The sequence below is a fragment of the Anas platyrhynchos genome, chromosome 9 (genome assembly GCF_047663525.1).
Source record: "Anas platyrhynchos isolate ZD024472 breed Pekin duck chromosome 9, IASCAAS_PekinDuck_T2T, whole genome shotgun sequence".
Lineage (NCBI taxonomy): Eukaryota > Metazoa > Chordata > Aves > Anseriformes > Anatidae > Anas > Anas platyrhynchos.
Genome location: NC_092595.1, coordinates 516,491 through 540,818, shown reverse-complemented (window position 1 = coordinate 540,818; position 24,328 = coordinate 516,491). Strand labels below are relative to the sequence as shown.

Below are 24,328 nucleotides of genomic sequence, written 5' to 3'. Positions count from 1 at the left end.
GCAACTTCATGAACTCACAAACTCATGAAAGGAACAAGACGGATGGTAACGCAGTCATTCCTTTCAGATCCTCTCGCAAGCTCCAGCTTTTGCTTTGTGCCTTTATTCCAAGAGGCCATCCACTTTTGGCAGCCTGGAGCCACACCAGTGCTGGCTTGGAGGCCTAACCCCTGTGTGGGAAGCTCCAGCGATCTGCCCTGTGCTGTGACCGCCGTGCCAAAAACCCTGCGTCAGGCTCACACCACTGAACAGCAGGTGCCTTCTGAACGGTGAGATCAAAAAGTAGCCCCCTAAGAGAGACGGGCGTACACCAAACGCTGTGCCAGTTACGGATCAGCGAGCACCCCGGGACTCGTTAGGATGAGGGGAAGAAGGGCACCGTGCTCAGAGCAGCGCTGTCCCCTCAGCACCCGCAGCTCAGAAGCCACAAGCAGGACGAGCCGTCCCGAGCAGCCAAACGCCAGCACGGGCGAGTTTCTCTGCTGACGAGGGAGATGCCAGGCTGGGCATCTATACACGGGTGGCAGGAGCCTAAAGGAGCACCACTCTCATAGCACTGAAGGGCCTAGAAGGACAGACACACTCCCAACCAGCATAAGGAATACTGTGAAAAGGCCGAAAGACACTCGAGGACAAAAAAAAATCAGAGATGGCTTGGAAGATTAGCACTAGGCTGAAAGCCGCCTTGCGTGCTGCTCCCTGCCCCTCTCCCGGCACTGCCCAAGCCCCCCTCGGATGAGCTGCGGGCAGCGGGCACACAGCAGGCGGCAGCTCCAAGAGCCGCAGCGGGGCCCCTTCTGGCAGCCTCCCCCGGCACACAGCCTCCGCGCCCCCCCGCCCCGCCGGGCCCCGGGGCTGCGGCTGCCCCAGCCTCGGCCCTGCGCCTCCGGGGGCGGCCCCGGGCTCCGAAGCCGCCCGGCCCAGCCCAGCCCAGCCCTGCCCGCGGGCCGCCGGCATCCCAGCCCCGGCCCCGGCCCCGGCCCGCCCCCGCCTCGCCGCAGAAAATGCAAGTCAGCGGCGGCTCCGCTCAAAAGTTTCGGGGGAGGCGCCGGGCCGGGAGGCGAGGGCGGCGGCCCGCGGGGGGCCGGGGGCTGGGGGCCGGGCACGGAGCGGCGGGGCCGGGCCGCGCTCACCTCCTTCTGCCGCGGGTCCTGCGGGTAGACGTCGGGCGGCCCCAGGCGCGGCCGCTTGAGCGGTCTCTGCTCATAGCTGAGGAGCCCGAAGGCGGCCATGATCGCTCATGTTCGCCGCTGGAGCGGGCTCCGAGCGCCAGGGAGCAGCACTCGGCGCCTCGCCCCCCGCCTCAGCCCCCGCCGCGCCGGGGGCGGGCCCCGCGCCGCCGCCGCGGCCGGGCACAGGGGGGGGACGGGGGCGGCCGGGCCCTGCCCGCTGCCTCCCGCGGAGCCGCCCCCGGCCCCGGGGCTGCCCGCAGCGGGGTGGCAGCGCCCGGAGCCCCCAGCCCGGCCCCCCGGAGGCGCCTCGCCGCTGGTAGCACCGGTGCCGGGGCTGGGGGCGGCTGGCCCAGGGCGAGGCGTCGCCACGGACGAGGCAGACGCTGCCGCCCCCGGCTCCGCGCAGCGTCAGGCTGCAGCCGCCCCGGGGCAGCCCCCAGAAGCCCGGCCGGGCGCTGCGCGGCTCCTCTGCAGCATCCCTCCGGGGACCCCGAAGCGCCGAGGGGTCTCCGGCCTCTGCAGGAGGAGCCTGAGCAGGGTGCAGAGCCCCCGGGCCGCCGCCCCCTCTCCTGGCCCGTGCCCCACGGAGCGAGGCCCAGGTCCCCCTCCCGCAGGTACCGGGGGAGCCCCGCGCCCTCCTTCCAGCTGCCACCGGCAGTAGAGGCGCGTGGTGCTGAGCCCCAGAGGCTCCTGCCGTCCCAGCAAGAAGGGCGGTCACCTCCAGTGCTGAAAACAGTGAGAAAACGGTAACAGAACCGGTGTCACCTCACAGGTGGGATGCGAGCCAGGCAGGACCTGAACGAGACAAGTAAGCCGAAGAAGGCTCTTTTCCAGTGCAAGGGAGGGGACCATCGGGGGGACCTGAGGCCACAGCACAGCCTGCAGAGCAGCTCGTGGTGCCTCAGAGCAGCAGCCAGGCAGCCAGGCCAGCTGTTAGTTACCATCCCTTGCCCCTGTGCAACCAGCCACAGCAGTACTTTTACAATATCCCTTGGTTACTTCTGTTTGTTTTTTAACCTTGGCCTCAAACAGTGACTCCCTTAATTCTTGTTTCAGGATAACATTAACAGAAAGCCTGGAATCTAGTGCCTCTGAGGAAAAAGCAACAAAAAACAAAACTGACTATTTTCGCTTCCCCTTCTTATCCTTCCTTTGTTGCGTCTTCTTTGGTTTTGTCATATATTCAGTGTAGTATTCGCTGCAGTGGAGCATGCAGCATTTGCAATAAAATATTTTCTGTGATCTTCAGATAACTCAGCTTCACTTCTTTCCATTAATTACCTGAGGGATAAAATAACCAATTATTGCATTCGCATGTTCCAGAAGAGGGAAGATGTTACAAAAACCTGTCAGAACATTTATTGAAAGAGACCTTCCTTTTCTGCCAGTCTAACAAGAAAGCATGTAAATTTCTTCTCCTGTATCTTCTTTCCCTGTATTTGTTTGATAAACAAAGTATCCCAGGTACCAGGCAATATCATTTTAGCCACTCAGAAAGCAACATTGTTTTCCTGTGCAAATATAAAGAAGCAGACCCTGTAAGTATCTCCCTAGTGTTCAATCTAGAATCCAACAGCTAGATTTAGAAAGTGATTTGTACTGTCTACCAAGATACATATCAAGGGGGTTCTGAACAAGTCTGTCAGAATCCATAGGTGCTGATGAACGTTGCCGTGACAAGTTGCTCCAAAGCAAACTCCCAGACCACTCTCAAGTTCAGTTCCCAGCTTGCCTGCACAGAGTTCTCTCCAGCCCACTCCCCCGCTGCCTTTACACCACCAGCCACTGGTGGGCAAAGCCCTAGGAAGGGAAGAAGGCGGGAAGAAGGCTGTTGCATGGGCATGCATACGTTCAGGTCTTGCTTTCACTGCTACCACGTGGTGATAGTTACGCTGAAATGCTCCACTTCTTCAGGGAGTAAATGCATTCTGCTCAAGTGTTCAAAATCATCTTTAAAAATAAAGGTATTTCCAAACCTACTGCTCAGCATCATGCACTGTGCAAGATTGGTGGGGCCAGATTCCTGTGACAGTGCCATCTTTTGGTTACATGTCATGATCATGCATGAGGCAGTTTTATTTAAGCTTTAGTTTAGAAAAAGAATTAAAAAGAAGCAAGGCTGGGTACAGACATAGCTAAGGTTGTCTAAAAACATATGTAGTTAAACCAGACTTAGTCACCTTTAAGCTCAATTGATATTATACTCTTAAAACATCTGAAGAGCATTCCTGCCACAGACATGCATCCAGATAACTAACTGAATTGATTTGGAAAATAGAGAAAAACCCTTGTGTTGTCTAGAAATTGCTAGCAGCCAGTAAATCGATGCTGCCAGCCATGTGGCTGACCCCAGGCAATGCCCCGGTGGGGCAGCATGCCAGGGCAGCCCCAGGAGCAGCAGGGACCCAGCCATGGGCACCCCACCTGCACGGCCTGGAAAACCAGGCGGAGGAGTTTGCCAAAGCATCCTGCCGCACACAGCAGCCAGGGCAGGAGCAGATCCAGCAGATACCAGTGTGCCAGGGCAGAGCGAGCGGCTGGATACAAGCGGGTGTCGCAGGGAGGGCTGCCCGGCCCAGCCCAGGCACCACACGCTGCCTCCCCGCTGCGTTAGGAGCACCCATAACAGGAGAGAGAACGGCTCAACGCTGCTGGCTCTAGAAGAACTCCTGGAAAAATAAAGCCTTCTAAAAACTCTAACTTTTGATGGGAGATAGCCAGACAAGCAGCCAAGCCCGGTCCTGAAATCCTCAGGTCACCCAGTCAGACAAGGGAGGAAGGGAGCACTCCTCAAATTACAGAGGTTCCTTCTGTCACCTTAAACCTTCGTTATCAAGTGACACGGGATGCACTGAAACGCTCTGCAAACTGCCTTTTTCCAGGCTGGAGCGTGCAAACTGGAGTTACACAGCAGACAGAAGTGGAGAGGGAAAAGGCAGACGTCCCCAGCAGCTCACAGGGCAGCACGCCCCGCGGTGCCTCCCTGCCAAAGCCCCCGAGGAGGGGGCACTGAGGAGGGGGCTGCCAGCACGGCTGGGCTGGGCACCCAGCGCCTGCCCGCCGGGGCAATGGAGAGCTCCTCGCTGCCTGACTGAGGCTGCATCTCCCCAAGGACTTGGCGTGCCACCATGCCAGCCCAGCAGAAGAAAATCATCTTTTGCATAGCTGGGGTGTTCAGCTTCGCTTGTGCCCTGGGGACCGCGGCAGCCATCGGCACTCAGCTGTGGATTAGAGGAACGATCCTCTGCAAGACCGGAGCCCTGCTTGTCAACGCCACCGGGCAGGAGCTGGAGAAGTTTATCGGGGAAATCCAGTATGGGCTTTTCTATGGCGAGCGAGTGAGACAGTGCGGGCTCGGAGGCAGACCTTTTCAGTTTTCATGTGAGTAAGAAAGGGGCTTGAATTATTTAACACTGTGCTGCTCACTGCTAGGGGAACCAGGAGATAACTGCCCTGGAACCCCCCTGTTCGTACACAGACCTTAACAGGCATGAAATTTTATAAAGCCTAATGCTACCCTTACGCCATTTCAGTCTTCGGGTTTAAATTACTCTTTTCTGATACTAGCAAAGCCATACTAATATTTTCAGCAGTTTGTGTTTCAATTAACAGATGCTACATAAAAAAGTATCTTTTTGAAAAATTTCATATATTATTGTTTGTCAATTAATCTTTATCATCTTTCTGTGCATGTCAATATTACATCCTCTGCTCTGTCACAAAAGAAAAATAAACTAGCAGGAATGTCAAAGAAATGGGGGGATAGAAGAATTTTGCTGCTGTTGAGAAACAAAACAGCCAGAGATTAGTAATATGCTGTATTAATTGGAAAAACATCTGGTTGATACTAGCTGACATTCAGACAATTGATCTGCAAATTGAACTTAGTAACCAACATTCAAAATCTTATGAAACTGTTCGCAGTGGTTTTGCTTTACATGTAATATTCATAACCTGTTCATCTTCAAGGGTAAGAAGATCAATGAAGTGATCAAGTGAAGACATTTTGCATGTAGCAACACTAAACAGATGATAACAAACAGTCATTTCTTATACATACTGCATGCCACCTGAAATTATTACAAAACAAAATTTGGAAGCAATCTGCTAAAGCAGCACTGGCAAATTGCTTACATGAGTCACCTAAGGCAAAGTAAGGTTACCAGATTAAGCATCATAAATGGTCTGCTACATGTTTTTTCAAAGCAGTAGACCAGACTCATTTTACACAATATGAAGGCTTACCTTCTCTAATTAATTCCCATCACTAAGCTATTTAGCGAGCTGGAAGCTCTCGGTCCCGCTGCACACTGTGGCTGTGAAGGAAGATGCGCTGCCCTGCAGGTATCGGCTGCAGGATGTTCTCAGAGCAGTCCACAAAGCCCCAAGGAACTCATTTCCTACCGAGGGTCGAGCTGTCCCTTCCCGTGAGCTGCTGCCAGCCCTGTGGCTGAGGCCTGCTGGGGCCCCTGGCCAGTGCTGAGGGGACCAGGGGGTCCTGCCTGCCTCAGACAGGGACCCAGCCCCAGAACTGCCGAGCAGCCACCCAGGCGTCCCATCCCGCAGGGAAAGCCAGCCCGAGCCAGAGGCAGGCAGCTGGCTTCTGCTCCTTATCAGCTGCAGAGACTCCCAGACCTTGAGACCATTTCCTTACTCAAGCTCCTGTCTGTTCACTTCTGCTTTAAGTTCATCACGTTATGGCTAAAATATGTTAATGTACTGCTAGGGTGATTCCAGCAATAGGTTCTCTGAAAACAGACATCAGGCATTCAAAGCTGTCAGGAATTCCATAAAGAAAAATGGAAGAGTAATTCACTCAACATCAGTAAATGTCATTTATTTATTTAGAGAACTGAGGTTCAAGGCATGTGCTTTAATGCCTGTTGTCAGAATCTGAACCCAATGCTGGATTTAATCTCATGCTGAGACCCCCCAGGCCAGAAGAGAAGCTGTGATATGCCTGTGGTAGGGCAGCATCCCTCCCTGGAGAGAGCAGGCTTCCTTCCAGGGGCCTGGCAGCCCAGCACACTGCTGACAGCAGATCATCACCCAGGGCAGCAGCGGGAGCAGGTCTGAGGGGAATCTAAGAGCCTCAACAGACCCGAAGCAGCCTGCCCAGCCTGCCTAAGGGCAGAATTTTACCTTTTAATTTCCGTCCATGCAAGTCAAACGTTAGTAGTGAAATACTTCAGTAGGTCCCACACAATGTTAGAAGCACATTGCAGGTTGTTTATCCGCCCTGGAATCCTTTACATAGCACACGATGAAAAGGTAACGCTGTGAGGAGATCCCTGGCAGCGTGCACCCAAACCACCCCCCAGTCACAGCCCCAAAGCTCCGTGAGCCCAGCAGCAGGTCCTGGCCTCACCTCCCTGCTCTCACCAACTGACGGCAAGCACCGATGTCGTCTTCACACGTTGTTCTCGGACCTTTTATTTGGACTAAAAAGCAAATGCAACAGTTACATTAATAGGATTAATATTTAGAAAACAATGGCTGGGAGGCTTAGCAAAGCCTGCATCTACCAAAAGCATCCACTTTAGAGACGGGACACAGAGAGGCCGCCTCACACTCCCTGGGGCCAGAGGAGACCCGTCCTGTCTGAGCCAGAGCCCTCGGGAGCTCCCTGTGAGCAATGCAGAAAGCAGAACCACCACGTACAATGTACACGTCTGTTCTTTAATGCACTGAAGTGCACTTTAGCATGTCTAAGAAGAAAAGGCATGGAAAATAGGCTAAATGATTTAGTTCTATGTTTGCTCCCATTAAATGCTCCCCTCTGACCACTGTATCTCTTTTAATTGTAAAATGAATTTGCTCTGCCAGCAAACCCTGTTAGGCTGGGGAAAGCCTTCTGCCTCATTTACTCTTGCTGATTCTCATCTGTTTCTAGGTCAGCAGTTCATTTTCTAAAGGTCACTGGCATGCATACTGAAACACTATTTCATTCATTACAATGAAGGAATGTTTTTCTTTCAAGACAGCATTGTTACTGGAATTATTTTTTCCCCAATATGTCGCTAATAAAATTTTAATGACAAAAACTATAAATGCAGGTGCCAAGGGAAAGATTCAGCACAATGCAGTAGCATACTTGCTTAAAATAAACAATAAAAATCTGTATTATGAAACAGGCTCATGTTCTCCCAAAGGATTAGGTAGTGTTGCATGAACTAATGTTATTCCTTGCACAAATTCTGCACAAGCAAGGACTCTTCAGCCTTTTGCTGGCTATCTTGAATAGTACAAGAGTAAAATCATTCTTTACAGCATACTAGCAGTACAGCTGTTCCTTACACTTGTGAATACACAGCATTTGTAACTTTTTGGAGTATTTTACAGTCCAACAGACACAAGGTCTAGTTTCCAAAAACTGCTTTGTTCTACTAGGATGAGATAAGCAATTCAGCCACCAGCAACAACTGGACAATACAGGGCTGTCAGCAGCAGCTGCCTTCCAGGCATGGAGATTCTCCCTGCACACCAGGCAAACCCACCCAGTCGGTAACGGGGCGAGCACCACACTGCAGCGTGCTCGCAGGGCTGTGCATGCAGTGCGGGCCCCACAGTGCCCTCTCTGCTCTCAGCAGACATTAGCAGCACAAAGTGGCAGTAACACAGCTTCGGGAGCAATGCACAAGCATTTGTGCCATTAATTTCCCTTTCGTTCAGTCAGGCGATAAATTGGCTTGACAACACATTACCTGTGTCTCTGTATTTACTGCATTGCAGGCTACAAAATATTTGCTGGTAAACATTTTGCAAGGTAGGTTAATTTACGTGAGGCTTATTCCTCCCAGCACATTGCAGCTGCAGTGAGGCAGCTCCAAGGTGTTATTACCCTGCTTTAATTGTGCCCCTGTGGATCAACAGCAGCTAAGTGTGTTTGATGATTACTTCTGAAATATCCATTGTCACTAAACAAACATGAGTGATTAAAGATTACCCTTATACCAAGGCTGATCAACTATCCCCTGTGCCACAGCCAAGCGGGATCACACTTTGAAAAAAACTGCATGAAAAAATATTTAAAATGATTCCTAACATTTGGCCTATGATGGTCACGCAGGCCATTACACAGCTGAACCTCAGCACAGCCTCTGGTAGATCAGGCAGCAGTAATTAACTGTAAATGCCAGATCTGACACAGCGTGGCTGCTGTTCCCACTGGTAGGGTCTCCTCGTGCTGCATGGACTCCCGACGGCGGGCTGCTGGGGCAAGTGACATAGCAGCAAATGCAGCCAGTGCTAACACAGGCTTTGGAAACAGTTATATAGCATAGAGCAAGCACATTGCATGGACTGCCTAACAGGCAGTGCTCACACATAACCAACAGAGTTTTTCTTCTTGACCCTGCAGAGCAGAGCTTTGCTGCAAAAGCAGCAGCGTTTTGCCAGCCAGCAGGAGAACCAGCACAGACCTGAACAGCACCAGGTTTCGTAGCCACACGCTTCAGTACTTGATACCTTGTTTTCTCTTGGTATCCTCCTTTCTTATTGCAGGACTTCTCCACTTCTCATTAATTTATCTTCTTTTTGGCCACATGCTTCCAGATAAAAACATCCCTCAAATCTTTCACCTGTGGAAATACAGGGGAGAAAACTTCAATCACACAAAACACCCCATCTTTCAAAATTTCACTCTGAGTTTGTGGCACGTACTCCTATGATATAAGCTTTATGAATGACTTCCTCTATTTTAAAATAGTGAAATAAGATACTACTTTAAGAGATTCAGGTAAGTACAGAAATAGACGCTTTAATAAAAAATAAAAACAGGAAAACATCAAGTGATAGGAAACCTCCTGTCATTTTTAGTGTCTTCAAATCAAATCTTTGGCATTGTTAATGGATTTTCACAGGGAGTACCCATCATTTCCATTCTGTAAACATCCACACACATTACCTTTCCCCAAATACCATTCATTCTTGCAGCTTTTAATGTCACCCAGAAACAGATCACACTGCAGTTCACCTGTATGTCAGTACCACAGGTTTACTAATATTTTTTTTCATTGCTAAACATGGACCTTTTTATAAATATTATATATTTTATAAATATATAAATATAAATATTATATTTTATAAATATTAACATATTTAGTGCTTTGGATTTTCGCTTTAAAAAAAAGCATTTAACCAAAATTCTTTGGGCATAAGTTTAACAGAACAGCAGTGAATATTTGTGCAAGTCAAAGTGGTGGAATCACTGCTTTCAGATGTAATGGGAATCAACATTACAGCTGGGAGCAGTTCTTTGCTTTCCTAGCAGACAAAGCAGCCAAACCCCCACATTTCTACACGGGACACACAGATAGCACATGGTATTCCAGACCCACTGAATAAGCATCCAAGGCACAGCAGAGCCTACCTCACACCCACCAAATGATCATCTCACATGCCCACAGGGTTGGGACCACTGCATTCCCTGGGGCTTTGTCGTCCCACACCCCACACCAGGCGTGCACCAGCGGGACAGGAGCAGAGCCTGGCCTCCCCCTGGCCCCCCTGCAGGACTGGTGCTCCAGGCACTGCTCAGAGCACAGCTGTGAGTGATGGTGCTCAGCAAGGCACCTCTCATCCTGCATTGCAGTAAGCAATGTCTCACCTCATCCCCTCTGCACATGTATTCTGGAAAACAAACCGCACTGGTCAGAACAATCCAGTCCGAGAGACAGGCTTTGTATGACTTGCTGATCACTCCAGACAAGATCAGGCACAAAAGTGACACTCGCATCAACCGTAACTAAGTTTGGATGCTAATAAAGGTCTGGGCAAAGCAATAAATATAAATGACGTTCCAGTCAGTGAATGAGCTAAGGAAATAAAATTTACCCTCAGTAAGCATGAGCATAAATGCAAGGAGTTTATTTCTGGATTTGCTGTCCACCTCCCCAAAAGACAGATCTCTGGCCAATGCCTCTGAGAGACTTGAGACTAAATCTGTTGCATTTGGAAAAGCACAATTTAAATAATTTGCACAAATTAGCAGTGAATTGCTTACATTTTTATTATTTATTTATTATTGCTTATAACTTTTAGTTTTTCCAGATCTGCTCAAAATTATCCCTGCAAGTATCCATGTGAGCGTCATTCTCTTCTGCACAGTGCTGATCATCTTTGCCCTGGTGGGAACAGGCTTCTTCATGTACAATGCTTTCGGCAGCCCCTATGAAACTTTGCATGGCCCTGTAGGGTTGTACCTCTGGACCTTCATTGCATGTAAGTACCATTCTACATCACCTGAATTTGGGATATATATTTTTTTTTGGCTGATTTATCAGCACAGTAGACTATTAAGGACTACAGCTGCATTGACTCCAAAGTGACAAAAGGAAATCTAGGAGAGAGGTGGATAATTTTGCTGTATTGACACCTGGCTTTCCTCCAGGTGTCAATACAGCAAAGGTGTCTTCTGACTCCAGGTGTTTTCCTGGAGTCAGAAGACAAAATTCTGAAGTTCCCCATGGCAGTGCGTGGTGGGACAGGCCAGCAGGTAGCAGAGAGACAGGGCAGGCTGTCCTGTCCCCTCTGTCAGGAACATGGGGACCCCAGCACAGCCAGTGGGCAGTGAGTCCCAGCACAAGATGAGTGGGAGGTCTACTCGTGACACAGCCTGTGGCTGTGGTTCTAGAAATAAGCTCCCAGTAAAAATGAGGTCATGATGGCCATAACACCACCATCAATACAGCATTCCATTGTGATGGATGTAATATAACCTGTAATATGCCAGGATTTCTGATGTGGTGAGCATCTCTCATGTTCTTTCAGGTTCCTGCGGTTGTCTCATCCTGATTCTCTTCTCCTCAGAGGTGAAGATCCACCACCTTTCAGAAAAAATTGCTAATTTTAAGGAGGGAAGTTTTACATTTAAAACTCACAGTGAACGGTTTGCAGATTCCTTCTGGATCATCCTAGGCTGCTCCTTGGTGCACTTCATGAACGCCCTCTTGATCCGCTTTGCTGGCTTTGAATTTCCTTTTTCAAAATCAAAGGATTCAGCAACAACCACTGGAGCCGTTGACCTGATGTATTAGATTTACTTAATTTATGAACATTTAAAGCAAAGAGGTTTATCACCGCTATCTTCAACAATCACCAAGAGTACTAACTTTTAAATGATTAGCTCTAAAGAAATTAAAAACAAGAGAAGGTTTTAGGTAGATGTCAATGTGACATATACAGTAAACAAAAGATAACATGCTATCTGGTGGCATCGAAATCAAAATACTCTTCCTTGGAGTAAAACCTTATCAGTATATCTACCCTTCCTTCCTCCAGGAACTTATTTTAGAAGTAGGTGGTGCTGACAAAATTAAATCAATAGCATTGAACTGAATCTAGATAGTAAGATAAGTACTCAACCATGTAAGAGTCTACGATCACCAGCAGCACAGTTTTGACCTTTACCTGTTTTAAGTGCCGCAACCATCGCCACATCAGGGCAGCAGACCATAAGGGCAAAGAGCAGCAGGGCCAAGAGGAGAAAGCCCTCAGGCTTTGTGCCTCAGGCAGCAGGCACTACCCCAGAAACCCCACTGGAGGGGAAGGCATGGCTTTGGCAAGGGCTCGCAGACAGAACCCAAGCACCCAAACCCACCACTAACACTTTAAGCTTGTGTCACGTGTGTGACAACACCATTATTTCTGTCCATGAGCTTCTCTTAAGTTCTTTAATTCTAAAAGCCCAAACTATTACTCTGACCCTGAATTCCAAATTGCCCAGTGCAACCACTGCAGCTGTGGGTATGGCATGCCTTTGGTTAAGGGAATACACTGCAAACTGTTGGTTTTTAACCCGACCAGCAGCTCAGCACCACACAGACATTTGCTCACCACCCCTCCCTCCCCCCAGGATTGTGTAGAAAATCAGAAAACAATAGAAAGTTTGTGGGTTGAGATAAAGCCTTATTATTAGGACAGAAAATAAATAATAATGTGTACAAAATAAGTGATGCACAATGCAATTGCTCACCACCCACTGACCAATGCCCATCCCATCCCTGAGCAGCACCCCAGCCAGCCCCCCCCCAGTAATTGCTCAGCTCGGTGCCACATGGCATGGAATACCCCTTTGGAAAGTTTGGGTCAGCTGTCCTGGGTCTGTCCCCCCTCCAGCTCCCGCTGCACCCCCAGCCTGCCCACTGGCAGGACAGAGCAAGAAGCTGAGATGTCCTTGGCTTGGTGTAAGCACTGCTCTGCAACAATTAAAACATCAGGGTGTTATCAGCACTATCCTCAGCCTAAATCCCAAACACAGCACCCTACCAGCTACTAGGAGGAAAAATGACTCTATCCTAGCCAAAATATAAGACAGAAATATAAGACGTAGAGGAGATTCAGAGTACTCCCTCCTGCGTACGTGAGGGAGGAAGCCTGGCCGAGTACTGCTGAGCAGCCGCTGTGCAGCACAGCGAGGCAAAGAGCACACCCAGGAACACAGCAACATAAACCCAAACCAGGCACCTTTGGTACTGTGCTACACCCACCCAAAGCTTCATTGTCACAATTATGAACTTCTCAGCCCAGAGAACAGCCAGTAAGTGCTCTCTCATTAAGCAGCACAAATAAACAAAAAGCAAAGCTCCTGGCAAACAGCAGCGATGGGAAGAGGCCTCAGACACACACAGCATGCTGCAGCTCAGCAAGGGCTGGCAAGGAAACACCTGAGGCTCTCCAACTCAAGACACACGGGAAGCCAGCGGGGATGAACGCATCGGTCCCTGTGTCTCTGGACCTCTGCAGGTCAGGTAAGGCAGCCAGGCCACTCGCCCCAGGTACGGCTATGTCAGCCTAATTACTTACAGGCAGGTCAAAAGAGCTTCACCTCAGCAAACACCACCTCCGTGGAGATGAGGCTCTCCTTGCATTGCATGGAACCGCTCTTCCAAGCAAACAGCAGAGGAGGTGCCCTAGGGGAGCAGGGGCTGCACCAGCTGCCCATTTATCTGCCCAAGTTGCTGAGGTTTCGGGTGCAGCTGCAAGCAATGAGCAATCCCACTCATCACCCCTGGAGTCACCTTGCGTCTCAGGGAGCCTTGTGCCTCAAGCTGCAGCATCTTACAAGATGACCTTGCTGACATTTATGCCAGTTTTTATACTTTTACTATGAATGGCAGAAAAACCATGCTTATTTTTGTAAAAGGTGTTCATCTTTGTTCCTGCTCCACCGAGCCTCATACAGAACAACCCTGCCTCCCGAGCTGTATCGTATACACCTCGTTTCTAACAATGTGTAAGCACTACTGCAGATTTCCACGACCACCAACATTTTTTTCACATTTTCCTTCTGAGCTAATGTGTGTTCTTGTTAATTAATATTAATGCATCTTCTTAACACATAATTTGTATTACGTTTCATTGTGTTACCATAGAACAAGTACTGAGAAGCAATGTTTCGCCCTTGTTCCTGGTGCTTTATGAACCCAATCTGCTTTCAGCCCTGCTGCCCCGCGGGGGTGAGAGGTACCGGCTGCCCTCAGCGCCGCGCCTGCCCTGTGCCCTGCCAGTTCTGAAGGAGTGAGCCTGTATCTGTAAGGCAAAGAACTGCACGGAGCTGCCTCAGTGCAGATCAGCCTTCTCACCACGTCTGCTGTGCAGAGGAGAGGGGCCCTGCTCCTGGGGAGCCCCTGCACAGAGAGCTCCTCTCTGTCCAGCCCCATCCCCTCCCAGCCTACTCTCAAGTGTGAGGCCAGCTGTTGAAACCATGTTTGTCTGTTTTCCAAGGCAAATATAATAACTTCTTACTAGCAAAATTAAATTTTGACAATATTTAGGTTGGACCAGCTGAAAGCGATAGTTGCAGTGAGCATGAGACACTCAGCTCATGCTCCTGGATCAACACCAGCACGTACTCTGTGGATCACTTTTAATCCGTGAGCATCAACTGAAGTTTTGCTCTGCATCATTTCTAATTTCACAATTAAAAAATACATATATACAGCTAGGAGAAATATGTAAATATATTTTGAATGTTCTTGAAAATTCAGATCTTTTTCTATCACAATAAAAAAAAGCAGTACGCATGTGTGTCTGTGTGTGTGTGCATGCAGTGAGCATAGCTATAACCACAAACACATGCTCTACATGTTACACAGGGCGTGTATCAGGATTATCCTGCCCACCCAGCAATGCCACCCCAGAGGTGCTGCAGATGCGGGTGCTCTGCGCCTGGTGACCCCATGCACGGCTGTGAAGGGAGCTGAGGCCGCACGGGTGCCTCTGCTGGCGGACTCTTTTGAAACAGATCCATTTTCGTGTTTTTTGTTGTTGAAGGTACTACACCAAGCAGACGATTTATCATGCAGAACCCGCTTACAGAGTAAATGCAGTCAGCTTCTGTGCTGTGGCACTGGCAGCACGTCCAAACTGAAACCTACCTGCAGAAATTTTTCTATAGGGCGCAGCCAGGAAATTACACGCGTCTGCAGATGCTGGGGCATGGAGCAACGAAGGTGGTGGTGCTGTGGGAGAGAAGCCAGAGGAGACCCCTGCAGGGGCGGCTGGTGCCCTGGTGGGGTGCTGGGGCCCTGGTGTCCCTGTGGGCAGCATCGACATGGGGGGGAGGGTGCTGCTGTCCCTGCTGGGGTCCTTCTGCCCCCAGCAGTTGTGGGGCTGGAACCATGCAATAGGAGAAGTTAATGGAAGCGTGCAGCATCTCACAGCACGTCCTGCACCACGGAGAAGCTGGAGAAGCCGGCGGGGCCGAGCCCAGAGCCCCGCTGCTGTGGGTGTGGGATTCCCCTGGGGAACCAGTGACTTTCCCACAGCTCCCTCAGGCAGAGCCGCTGACCCTGCGAACACCCGCCTTCTGGCAAGCTGGCAGGTACCGACCAGCATCCCCCTTCCTGCAGCTCGCCCGTCCCCAGCTGGGCTCCCCGTGAGCTGGTGGCTGCGTGGTGCCTGCAGAGCCGTGTGTTGCTCTGCTCCGCTCCACAGCCCCAGCCCTCGCAGCCCCACGGTGTCCCCCCGCTGCGCTCCTGCAGACCGTGACCAGCACTGATGAAAGTTTAATCACGGCGTGGCAGCGGGAGGTGACGGTGAGCCTGGGGCCACGGCTCCGATGGACGAGCAGGGAGCTGGGCACCCCGGGCACCCCGGGCACCCCGGGGCGCAGGCAGCACTGGACGAGATCTGCAACAAAATTTCAGATCTGAACAAATGGAGGGAAATCTTTCGTTTCCGTGGGTAAGGTTTTTGTCCCCCTTTGTTATCACACATTTTAAATTCCAGACTTTTTGTAACATTATATTTCGTCACAAGACTTATGCCAATGCAGGAAAGGTTTTCAGGTACTTAGTAACGCGAGTGCAACAGCTTTTCCTCCTCTTCTCTTATGGAGTTCTTCTCCAGCTGGTCTCCCGTTCCTTAATGCATTAACAATGCCTCTGTTTTATTTTTTGATTTATATTTTATTTTGCAGTTTGGAAATCACTACTACTACTCATCAGGTAAGCGTTTCTCTAAAAGGTAACATTTTGTACTTGTCTACCAGTTTTTGCAGCTGTTTTGCCATGTTATCCTATTGAAGAAATTACTCATCCCAGTGTGTAGTACAACAGCCTTTATAGAGACTTATTTCTTGTGCTCCTTTTCTAAGAAACGTGCGTTTTCTTCAGGTATTTAAAGGGATGTTTTCCCAATCTGAATCAAAATAGCAAAACATTTCGACATTAATTGACCTTTCTGTCTAAACATAACCGTTTTCATGGTCAGTGGTCAATTTTAGAAGATGGGGGAAAAAAAGATAGTAAGTGAAGACCACAGAATACAAGTATTTGGAGAACCTACTCCATCCTTAGGGTGACAAGCACTGAAGCTTATTTCCTGAAATTCGGACAAACACAACATTCTTCTACACTATAATCATTTGTTCGTGTGGGAGTTATTTTTAACAATTAGTTAAAGTTAGTTGGAAGTATACAAATGCATATTTATCTGTCTAACACAAATATATCTAAGCCTCACACCCTTGTCAGTTTATACATAGTAAAACAACTTAGGAGCATAAAATTGATATTTGAAAGTAAATACCACGCACCTTTAAAACAAACAATTTGTAACTAAAAATTGACTGTGTTTACCCAGGCCTGTTTTAAGCAGAAATGTCCCCCGTTGCTGTTAGCCTGTCAGTGGTGAAGGGGGCTGTAAAGGAAAACTCGGCTGCGCGGGGCCCATCCCCACAGCCAGCAGGCAGTGTGGTGGATGGCAGAGCCGAAAACTGTACCCTGCAGCCGTGGCGGGGAAGGAGGCGAGCAGGGAGTGAGCACATGGGGCACGGGTGGTGCGGGGCTGGCAGGGTGAGGGCACAAAGCTGCTGCCACCAGGCACTACGGGCAGTCCTGCTGCTCCCCCTCGGCCCCGTGTGCCATCATCTGTGCTCATGCTGGGGGCTGGAAACCCTGGGAGCGCTCCAGGAGCCTCCAAACAGCTGCCCCTCTCTCCCTTCCTCCAGGGACGCCCGGGCTGCGGGACGGATGGAGGGCACGGAGCAGGTGGTGCCGGAGGGACCCCGCAGCCCCGCTGCCCTCCCGCAGTGCTGCGGCCTCCCCCGGCCTCCCCCAGCCGGGGCAGCCAGCCCCTCTCGCTGGGCATGGCGATGGTGAGCAGGGCTGTTATTTATTTATGGGACTCTTAAAAGCACGGCTGTAACACAACCTCAGAACCAACATACTACACTTTGCGTTAGGTAATAGGCCCAATGGCAAGGCACAAAGCGTCCTGCTTCTTGGTGCTCTCCTCGGGAATAGCCTCAGAACAGAAGGCAGAAATTTGGGAGAGCAGTAGGATGGTTTTCTGCTTGCCCACAGCTGGTCTGCAGAGCATCAGCGCTTGGTGCCGGCTGCCCCTGGGCCTTCACCAAGGGGCTTTACCAAAAGCTCGGCGGGTTTTCTGCAGGGGGGCAGCAGAGGGGTCCCCAGTGCTGACCTTGCCTCCTGTGACCTCCAATACAAAACCCATCACCTGTCACTGTGCCACAAACTTGATAAAAAGCTCAAGAGCTTGAAAAGCCTGGCCAGGGCTGCTGGGCTGAGCACACCCCCAAAAAAGGTCCCGTCCTGAAGAGACGTGGGCACAGAACTGCCCTTAGGGGCAGCTTCACAGGACTCCACCTGCTCCATGAGGAGCCCCCAAGCACAAACCATGTGGGTTTGAGCAAAACAACTGGCATGTTCAGGGGTGTGTGCCTGGTGTTTTGCTGCGAGGCTGTGGGTCCTGCAGGAGCTGCACCCGGCACCTCTCCATCCCCTCCATCCCCAGGCGCTGCGGAAGGTGCTGTTCGGGGATGCGTCCCGCATCTTCAGCCATGACTGGGCACAAGCACACTTCAGGTTTCGTGAGCCACACTCCGACCTGGCCTACGCTCTGGAGGCAGACAAGGTAACGCGCCAGTGCCGTGTCTGCACCCCGGGCCAGCCCACGGGATGTGGCAGCCAGAGGTGCACACTCCCACACCCGTATACCTGCAGACCTGCACGCACACCTCCCGTGCCCACTCTGGTGGCACAGGGTGGAAATACTGGAGCAGATTTCAGTGGAGCAGCTATTCTGATCCAGCACTGTGCTGCAGACACAAGCTCAAAATACCGCAGCACTAACTGCATCCAGGGATGAGCTGCAGGTTGCTGAGGGTGGGCACGTACAGGTGTACTCGCCCATTTCTTTGGGGCAGTAGTCAGCCACTTCTTACTGCCCCGCCTGGACATGAAGGAGGTGAATTTATCTGTGTTTTAACTTGCTAAAATAGGGTGGTTCTCTTCTTCCTCATTTGCCATCACAATGCTGCCCCCCAAAGAAGCAGCAGACCAAGATACACACTTAAAATTGCAAATACTCTGGACCTGCCAGGAGCTTAAAATGCTTTTCACAAAGGCAGGTGAGGCTCCTTGAGGTCAAAGGACACTTGGGTGCAGTGCAGAAGGCAGATCTGCCATCGGCAGCAGGCAGGGCCCTGCATGCAGCCCCAGCTCAGTTGGAGCCGCGCTCCTGCCAGCCCCGGACCCTTTGTCACCAGGCAGAGGAGAGGAGGGAGAGCCCACGGTGCTGACCCTGACCCCTTCTCTGGGGCTGGGGCTCCCACCTCGCCAGGATGCACACGGGCATCCTCCCTGCATGAGCACAGTAACAGGGCCACCACGGGCTCTTCTTGCATAGAGACTTCTTATTTTTAGGCACATAAGATCTTTTTCAATTTTCTTTTCTATTTATCTCAGAAGTCAGCAGCCATCCTGAATTACCAGGGAGAAGAGAAACACTACTGCCCTTGGTGCTGGCAGCGGGCTGGCTCAGGCGGTCAGAATGCTGCAATTTCCAGCAGACCGGCACAGCTCAGCTTGTTTGGGCTCATCAGCACTGGCAAGTGTTTGCTCTCTGTTTCTAGGGAGGAACGAGAGCCATTCTGATGGCTGTACAAGGGAACATCATTAAGTATCTGCTCTTCGTAAGAAACACGGAATATACTCACCTGGAAAGGTAAGCAGTGAGCCTTCCCAGGGAAACACAAAAGCTGCTTCCTTGCATTATTAGAACTAATAAAACTAGCACCTGCCTCCAAGTTCTACCAGATGAGAGCTCACGTCAGGGCTGCAGCTACAGATGGAGACCTGCACCCTGCGGGAACGCCGTACCTGGCTCCCAGGCAGGGATTTTTCCACCCAGCCTTTGCTGCTGCAGGAGCAGTGCTTGCCTCCTCGGCACAGCCCCTGGTGCTGTGGTGGCAGCGGGGCACCCCGCAGCACTCGGAGGGTCCCCGCACCGCTGGAAATGCCGGGGGCGATGGGCCAGGCTGCGGGCACGGCTCCCTTCCTCAGTGCCCTCCTGCCTTCACAGGTCCGCTCCTTAGAGCTGCGTGGGCCTGACCCAGCATATTCAGGCAGGACAGGGCCTCTGGGGGCTTGGCTGTGAGCGGGACCACTCCAAGATGAGGGTGTGGGGACTCTCCGCATCCTCGAGGACAGGCCCACAGCCAGCAGGCAGCTGGCGGGGACATGGGGCAGTGGGGACACAGACCCCTTGCTGCTACTGCCCCGCCTGCCTGCCGCACTCCGCTGTGTCCTGCTCTGCAGATTGTGCAAAATAAGCCAAAAGGAGCAAGGAGAGGCCCTGGCTGCAGCCCTGGCAGACAGCCTCTGGGCAGCAGGAGAAGGTCGGGAAGCCACCGTCTGCCTTATCTCAGCAGCCACCCACTTCGTCCCTACCACAGACTACAAAGCAGACAACTTCACTGAACGGGTGAGTAAGAAAACACTTTCTGTAAACAGTTTTTTTAAGATATTTGGCCTGAAGATTTTAGAAAAAAAAAAAAAAAAGTCTTATAAACTTATTCTCTAACTTATGACACATCACAAATTATAAGCACACAGGGCCCACATCCCAGTTGGAGCTTGAAAGATGTTTCTGCCACCTCTTGAAGGCTTTAGGTGAATCCAGGGTTTGTAATTATTTTTCATTAAAGACTGATCTTTCTTCTGGGAAAAAAATAATAATAATAATAATAATAAAAAAAAAAAAAAAAAAAAAAGTTGAATTAAAGCCTATAGCCTTTGACTATTTGCAAAGAACTGAACTCCAGAATTGAGGAATGGTCAGAGTAATTTCTTGTGTTAGTCCTTCATTTGTCTGAAGGAAACACTGAATTAAAAAGCCCTGCTTCTTAATATAATGTCTCCTTTTTTTGTTTCTCACCTTATGCTTCTGCCCTGCAGATTCAGCTGTTTAACTTTTTTGAGAAAGCAGCAGCTCAGAAATTTATCTTCGACCACATAAATTGTGTACGTATGGAATATTTGCTGTATTCTGAGTTATTTTCTGCTTGCACCTGATCTCTCACACAGAAGTGGGCCTTGCAGAGCTCAATAGCAGGGTCTTCAGCAGGACAGCCAGGCTGTTAGCCCCAGTTGTTCAGGGACCATTCCTAGCTTTTTTTTTTTTTTACTACGGGAAATGATCCCACTGCCACTGCAGTCACTGGAACCTCACCACAGATGCCAGGCAAACAGGGGTAACATTTAAAAAACACGTACAAAAATAGGTTAGTCCAGAACTGGACTTTTTTTTTTTTCTTTTCACTTGGTCCTATTCAACAGAACTAGTAGCAAAGCCAAAGTCTTCCCAGAATAATACCTTGTTCATTTGGCTCATTATATTTATCTAGGGTTGATTTAAGCAGAGGAATTTTTTTAATTAAGCATCACATATGTGCCATAGTTCCTTCCCTGTGATTACTTTTTTCTTTTTCCAGTTTAAAAGTGAAGGAAGTAAGGGACTGATCCTGTTTTTGTACAGTTTACTTTTCTCAAGGACACTGGAAAGGTATGTTTCACTTTTTTAATTTTCTTCTAGTTTAGTTACATTTTATGAAATACTCTTTTTCTTATTTTAGTTACATGCTCACTCTTATACTAATGAGAAGAAGCAACAGTCAGAGGAATGTAGAGCTACTGGCTGAGTTTTGAGGAAAAAGAGGCTGATGTTGTACATTAACGTGTGTCCTTCTCGTGCCTACACGTGCAGGAGCAGGCAGGAGGGAGCAGCAGAGAGGCGATGTGCCTGGCTGCACACACAGGAAGAACAGTGCACTGTACCAAAGCAGGGGTTATTCTACTGGTAGCCATAACCATAGCTACAGCTGATTAAACTTAAACATGAAAATCACAAGAAGTTATTTAAACACAGGAAAAATACACCAGCATAACTTCGTTAGCAGAGGAGGCTGATACAGTCTTCCTACAGGCAATGTAACTGCATTTGTGTAAAGATGCTACAGATACAGAGGCATCACTGCACCAGGGATTTATACTAACGTGACACCGATGGCTATTTAGCAAAAAATTGCAGTGCTGCTTCAGATAGTTATATTCAGGTTAAACTTGGGGGTAGCTGAGGCACTGCCTGAAATCTCTGTTCCATTCTGCAGAAGGTTGGAATCCAACCCTAGCTCTGAATGTTAACAGACATAGGCCTGAAATGCGAGAGCTCAGGAGGAGCATAAAATTCCTGTAGTGGGACACTACTGCTGTGCTCAAAAAAAGAAAAGGAAATGATTCTGTGAAATTTCTTTCTGTTCTCCGTATTAGTCAGACATGATGTATGACGCTCCAGTCACTGACCTGGACATTACAGTGATATTTTGTGTCTGGGTGCACAGGGTCCAAAACGATTTAGGTGGCACGACACCTCACCTGTTAGAGTCCGGTTGTGGAAACGTCATCTGCACACAGGTAGGACCAGCCTCACTTGCCAAGTGTTTCTGTCATTATTATTCCTCCTATGTCTGATTTTGGAAAACACCCCCACCCGTTAATCACCTAAAAAAATTGTGAGGCGACACTTGCTGTAGACGTCCGTGAGCTGCTGGCGGTGCCGTGGGAAGGCTGTTGGGAAGGCAGGGTCCTGCAGCTGCCCCGTGCTGTGTGGGGCCAGGGCCCAGGGCTGAGCACCCAGCGCCTCCCCTCGCCCTGCTGCAGCCTGAGCGGGGCCCTCGCCTGCAGGCACTGCTCCAGGTCGTCCTGGCGGGCAGCGCGTGCCCCAGCCGCCGCTGCGAGGTGGGCTTCCTGCGCTGGAGCCGGGAGGAGGCCGGGCACCACCTGCCCCCGGTGAGCACTGTGCACCCCATCTCCAAACCCACTCCCATCCCCAATCCCGCTCCCATCCCCAGTCCCGCTCCCATCCCCAATCCCACTCCCATCCCCAGTCCCGCTCCCATCCCCAATCCCACTCCCATCCCCAATCCCACTCCCATCCCCAATCCCACTCCCATCCCCAGTCCCGCTCCCATCCCCAATCCCACTCCCATCCCCAGTCCCGCTCCCATCCCCAATCCCACTCCCATCCCCAATCCCACTCCCATCCCCAATCCCGCTCCCATCCCCAGTCCCGCTCCCATCCCCAATCCCACTCCCATCCCCAGTCCCGCTCCCATCCCCAATCCCACTCCCATCCCCAATCCCACTCCCATCCCCAATCCCACTCCCATCCCCAGTCCCGCTCCCATCCCCAATCCCGCTCCCATCCCCAATCCCACTCCCATCCCCAATCCCACTCCCATCCCCAGTCCCGCTCCCATCCCCAATCCCGCTCCCATCCCCAATCCCACTCCCATCCCCAATCCCACTCCCATCCCCAACCCCACTCCCATCCCCAAACCCCGCAGCAGATGAGGTGCTGGTAGTTTCCCAGCCCTCGCTGTGCCTCACGCCGTGCCTGGAGACACGCCTCGGGCTCCCATGAGGGCGGCAGCCCCCACAGCCCCTTAGGCAGGGGTCCCCGGTGGGTAGTGCTGCCTGCGTACCTGAGCTGCCCGTTCCACCCCCAGGTTGGAAGCGTGCTGAAAACCCCTAAATTTCCTATCTGGCTGTGCAGCATCAACGGGATGCACGGCGTCCTCTTCAGCACCAACAGGCTGTTCCTGTCCGACTGGAAGATGGAGCACGTTTTTCACCTGTACTTCTACAACGGGCAGCGAGGGCAGACGAGAACAGCCCACCTCACAGTAGGTGAGCACTCAGACGAACCCCAGGGGCACAGAGCTGCAGGTGTCACGTACAGGCGTGCGTGGAGCTGTATTTGAGTAGTGCTGCGTGTATCTGCTTACATACACAGCCCAGCGGAGCAGTGCACATGCACTGATACAGACATATGCATACAGCGTGTTTGCGTTTCCGTGCCCAAGAGCAAGGTGCTGCCGGGTGCCCTGAAACCTCACAGGCCCTGGGCAGTGCGGGCTGCTCCTCGCAGCTCTGAGGGCACACTCAGGAAGGGCGTTCCGTGCTCCCCAGGCACTGCAGCCACCTCCACTTCCTCCACCCAGCCCTTCGGCTCTCCTTTCACCGTGGCATTTAAAAACAAGAAACCTGAAAAACATCACACTAAGGCCAAGTCTGCAGGAAAGAGGGGTGAAGGGAGATCCCCTGTCACGGTACGCAGCATGGCCGCAGCGGAGGCTGCGTGCACCTGTGCAGAACTGCGACCTCCAAACATGCTGCAGGGCAGCGCTTCCCCCACCAGGTGGGCAGCCCACCCACAGCAGCTCAGCTCTTTTGCTTTTAACCTTTTTAAACTTTTTTTTTTTTTTTGGTGGGGGGGGGAGGGACACAGTGGGTTAGATGTTTTTAGATGCTTTTTAACTGCATTTCCTTTCCAGACACTCACTCACACCACTGGGAAGAGGGCTGCTGTGAGGACACAAGCAGCCCAGGGAAGAGGTCTCCGTCTCTAGAGATGGCAATCAGGACCAGGTGGCCAGGCGCGTCTGTCAGCTGGAACGGGACAGACCCCTTCTTCTGAGGCGTGCTGGCGTCTCCTCCTCCTGCCACAGAGCTCTGCGGTCTGCAGGGGAAGGGGCGCTGCCGCCAGCAAAACCACGCGCGGATGCCAAGCGGATGCCCTGCTGAGCCGGCATCACACCAGCTGACAGCCTGCAGCAGTGCCGAGCCATCGCTGGCGACGACACCTCCCTGCACACGGTTTTTGGGTGGTGGGATGCAGTCTGCTTCTCACTAACATTGGCAGAGGAAAGAAAAGAGCACGGCAACATGATTTCCTTCCAGGCAGAGATGTTAAAAAATAATAATAATAAAAAAAAATTGCTGTGAATGTGCTGAACACAGTGAAAGTGAAAACAATATTGAGTGTTGACAATGCTGTGTGCATCAAATTTATTTAATCCAGTAGGTAACTAGTTTATCCAGTTGCAACAGGAAAGGTTTTCTCCCAGCTCTCCCAGCTGTGGCTTCTGTATCTGGATCGCTCCCTCCTGCTCTCAGCGACAGGCAGAGCCCCCACCCCTGCAGGGTTTGCGGGGTCCTGGCTCCCTGCGGCAGCCTGGTGGAGGCGGGCAGGGCGCACCGCTGCTCGCACGCACGGACTGCTTTCCACTTCCTTTTTTAGATGTTGCCCAAAAAAGATCTGTTAGTCATACCAAAGTGTGTGTTGCTAATGACAACTGTACTGAGAACAATAAACCTTTCTGCAAGTGATCCCCAAATGTAGACTCCTAGCTGACAAAAGAGAAGAGGAAAAAGAAAAAGAGAGAGACAGGGGGGCCATAAGGAGCCAGAAATGCATCTGGGATGGGAGAGGAGCCTGCTGGTTAGCAAGCTAACACGGGATCCGTACTTGTCCTTGCTCCCTGCATAGAATCATAGAAACACAGAATG

General features: G+C 51.0%; 3 protein-coding genes and 1 long non-coding RNA gene across 24 annotated transcripts in view; 3 read left to right on the top strand and 1 right to left on the bottom strand.

Moving 5' to 3' along the window:
• MED12L (mediator complex subunit 12L) overlaps nt 1-1,370 on the bottom strand; it is a 131,216-nt gene extending 129,846 nt beyond the window's left edge. For 18 of the 19 annotated variants that reach the window (XM_072042591.1, XM_072042594.1, XM_072042592.1 and 15 more), the window contains exon 1: nt 1,134-1,370. In XM_072042591.1, the coding sequence (XP_071898692.1) occupies nt 1,134-1,232 (99 nt within the window). In that variant the 5' untranslated portion in view covers nt 1,233-1,370. The remainder of the gene's footprint in view (nt 1-1,133) is intronic. The other variant, XM_072042589.1, reaches the window with a different exon arrangement.
• A 294-nt stretch (nt 1,371-1,664) lies between these two features.
• Nucleotides 1,665-2,419, top strand: LOC140003221 (uncharacterized). Its single transcript, XR_011811478.1, has 2 exons — nt 1,665-1,786; nt 1,945-2,419. It is a non-coding gene; the product is annotated as an uncharacterized lncRNA (long non-coding RNA).
• A 1,343-nt stretch (nt 2,420-3,762) lies between these two features.
• Nucleotides 3,763-12,984, top strand: CLRN1 (clarin 1). Its single transcript, XM_027464585.3, has 3 exons — nt 3,763-4,553; nt 10,215-10,394; nt 10,944-12,984. Exons 1-3 carry the CDS (start codon nt 4,301-4,303, stop codon nt 11,207-11,209), a joined length of 699 nt encoding a protein of 232 aa, XP_027320386.1. The 5' UTR covers nt 3,763-4,300; the 3' UTR covers nt 11,210-12,984.
• A 1,595-nt stretch (nt 12,985-14,579) lies between these two features.
• Nucleotides 14,580-24,103, top strand: MINDY4B (MINDY family member 4B). Of its 3 annotated transcripts, XM_072042568.1 has the most exons (12): nt 14,580-15,359; nt 15,595-15,622; nt 16,627-16,773; nt 17,433-17,552; nt 18,553-18,644; nt 19,238-19,403; nt 19,877-19,942; nt 20,413-20,483; nt 21,319-21,391; nt 21,662-21,766; nt 22,486-22,666; nt 23,314-24,103. In XM_072042568.1, exons 1-12 carry the CDS (start codon nt 15,235-15,237, stop codon nt 23,454-23,456), a joined length of 1,317 nt encoding a protein of 438 aa, XP_071898669.1. In that variant the 5' UTR covers nt 14,580-15,234; the 3' UTR covers nt 23,457-24,103. The 3 variants fall into 3 exon arrangements, with proteins under 3 accessions (XP_071898669.1, XP_071898670.1, XP_071898671.1); XM_072042569.1 differs by lacking the exon at nt 19,877-19,942; XM_072042570.1 differs by lacking the exon at nt 16,627-16,773 and having other exon boundaries at nt 14,581-15,359.
• The last annotated feature ends 225 nt before the right edge of the window (nt 24,104-24,328 follow it).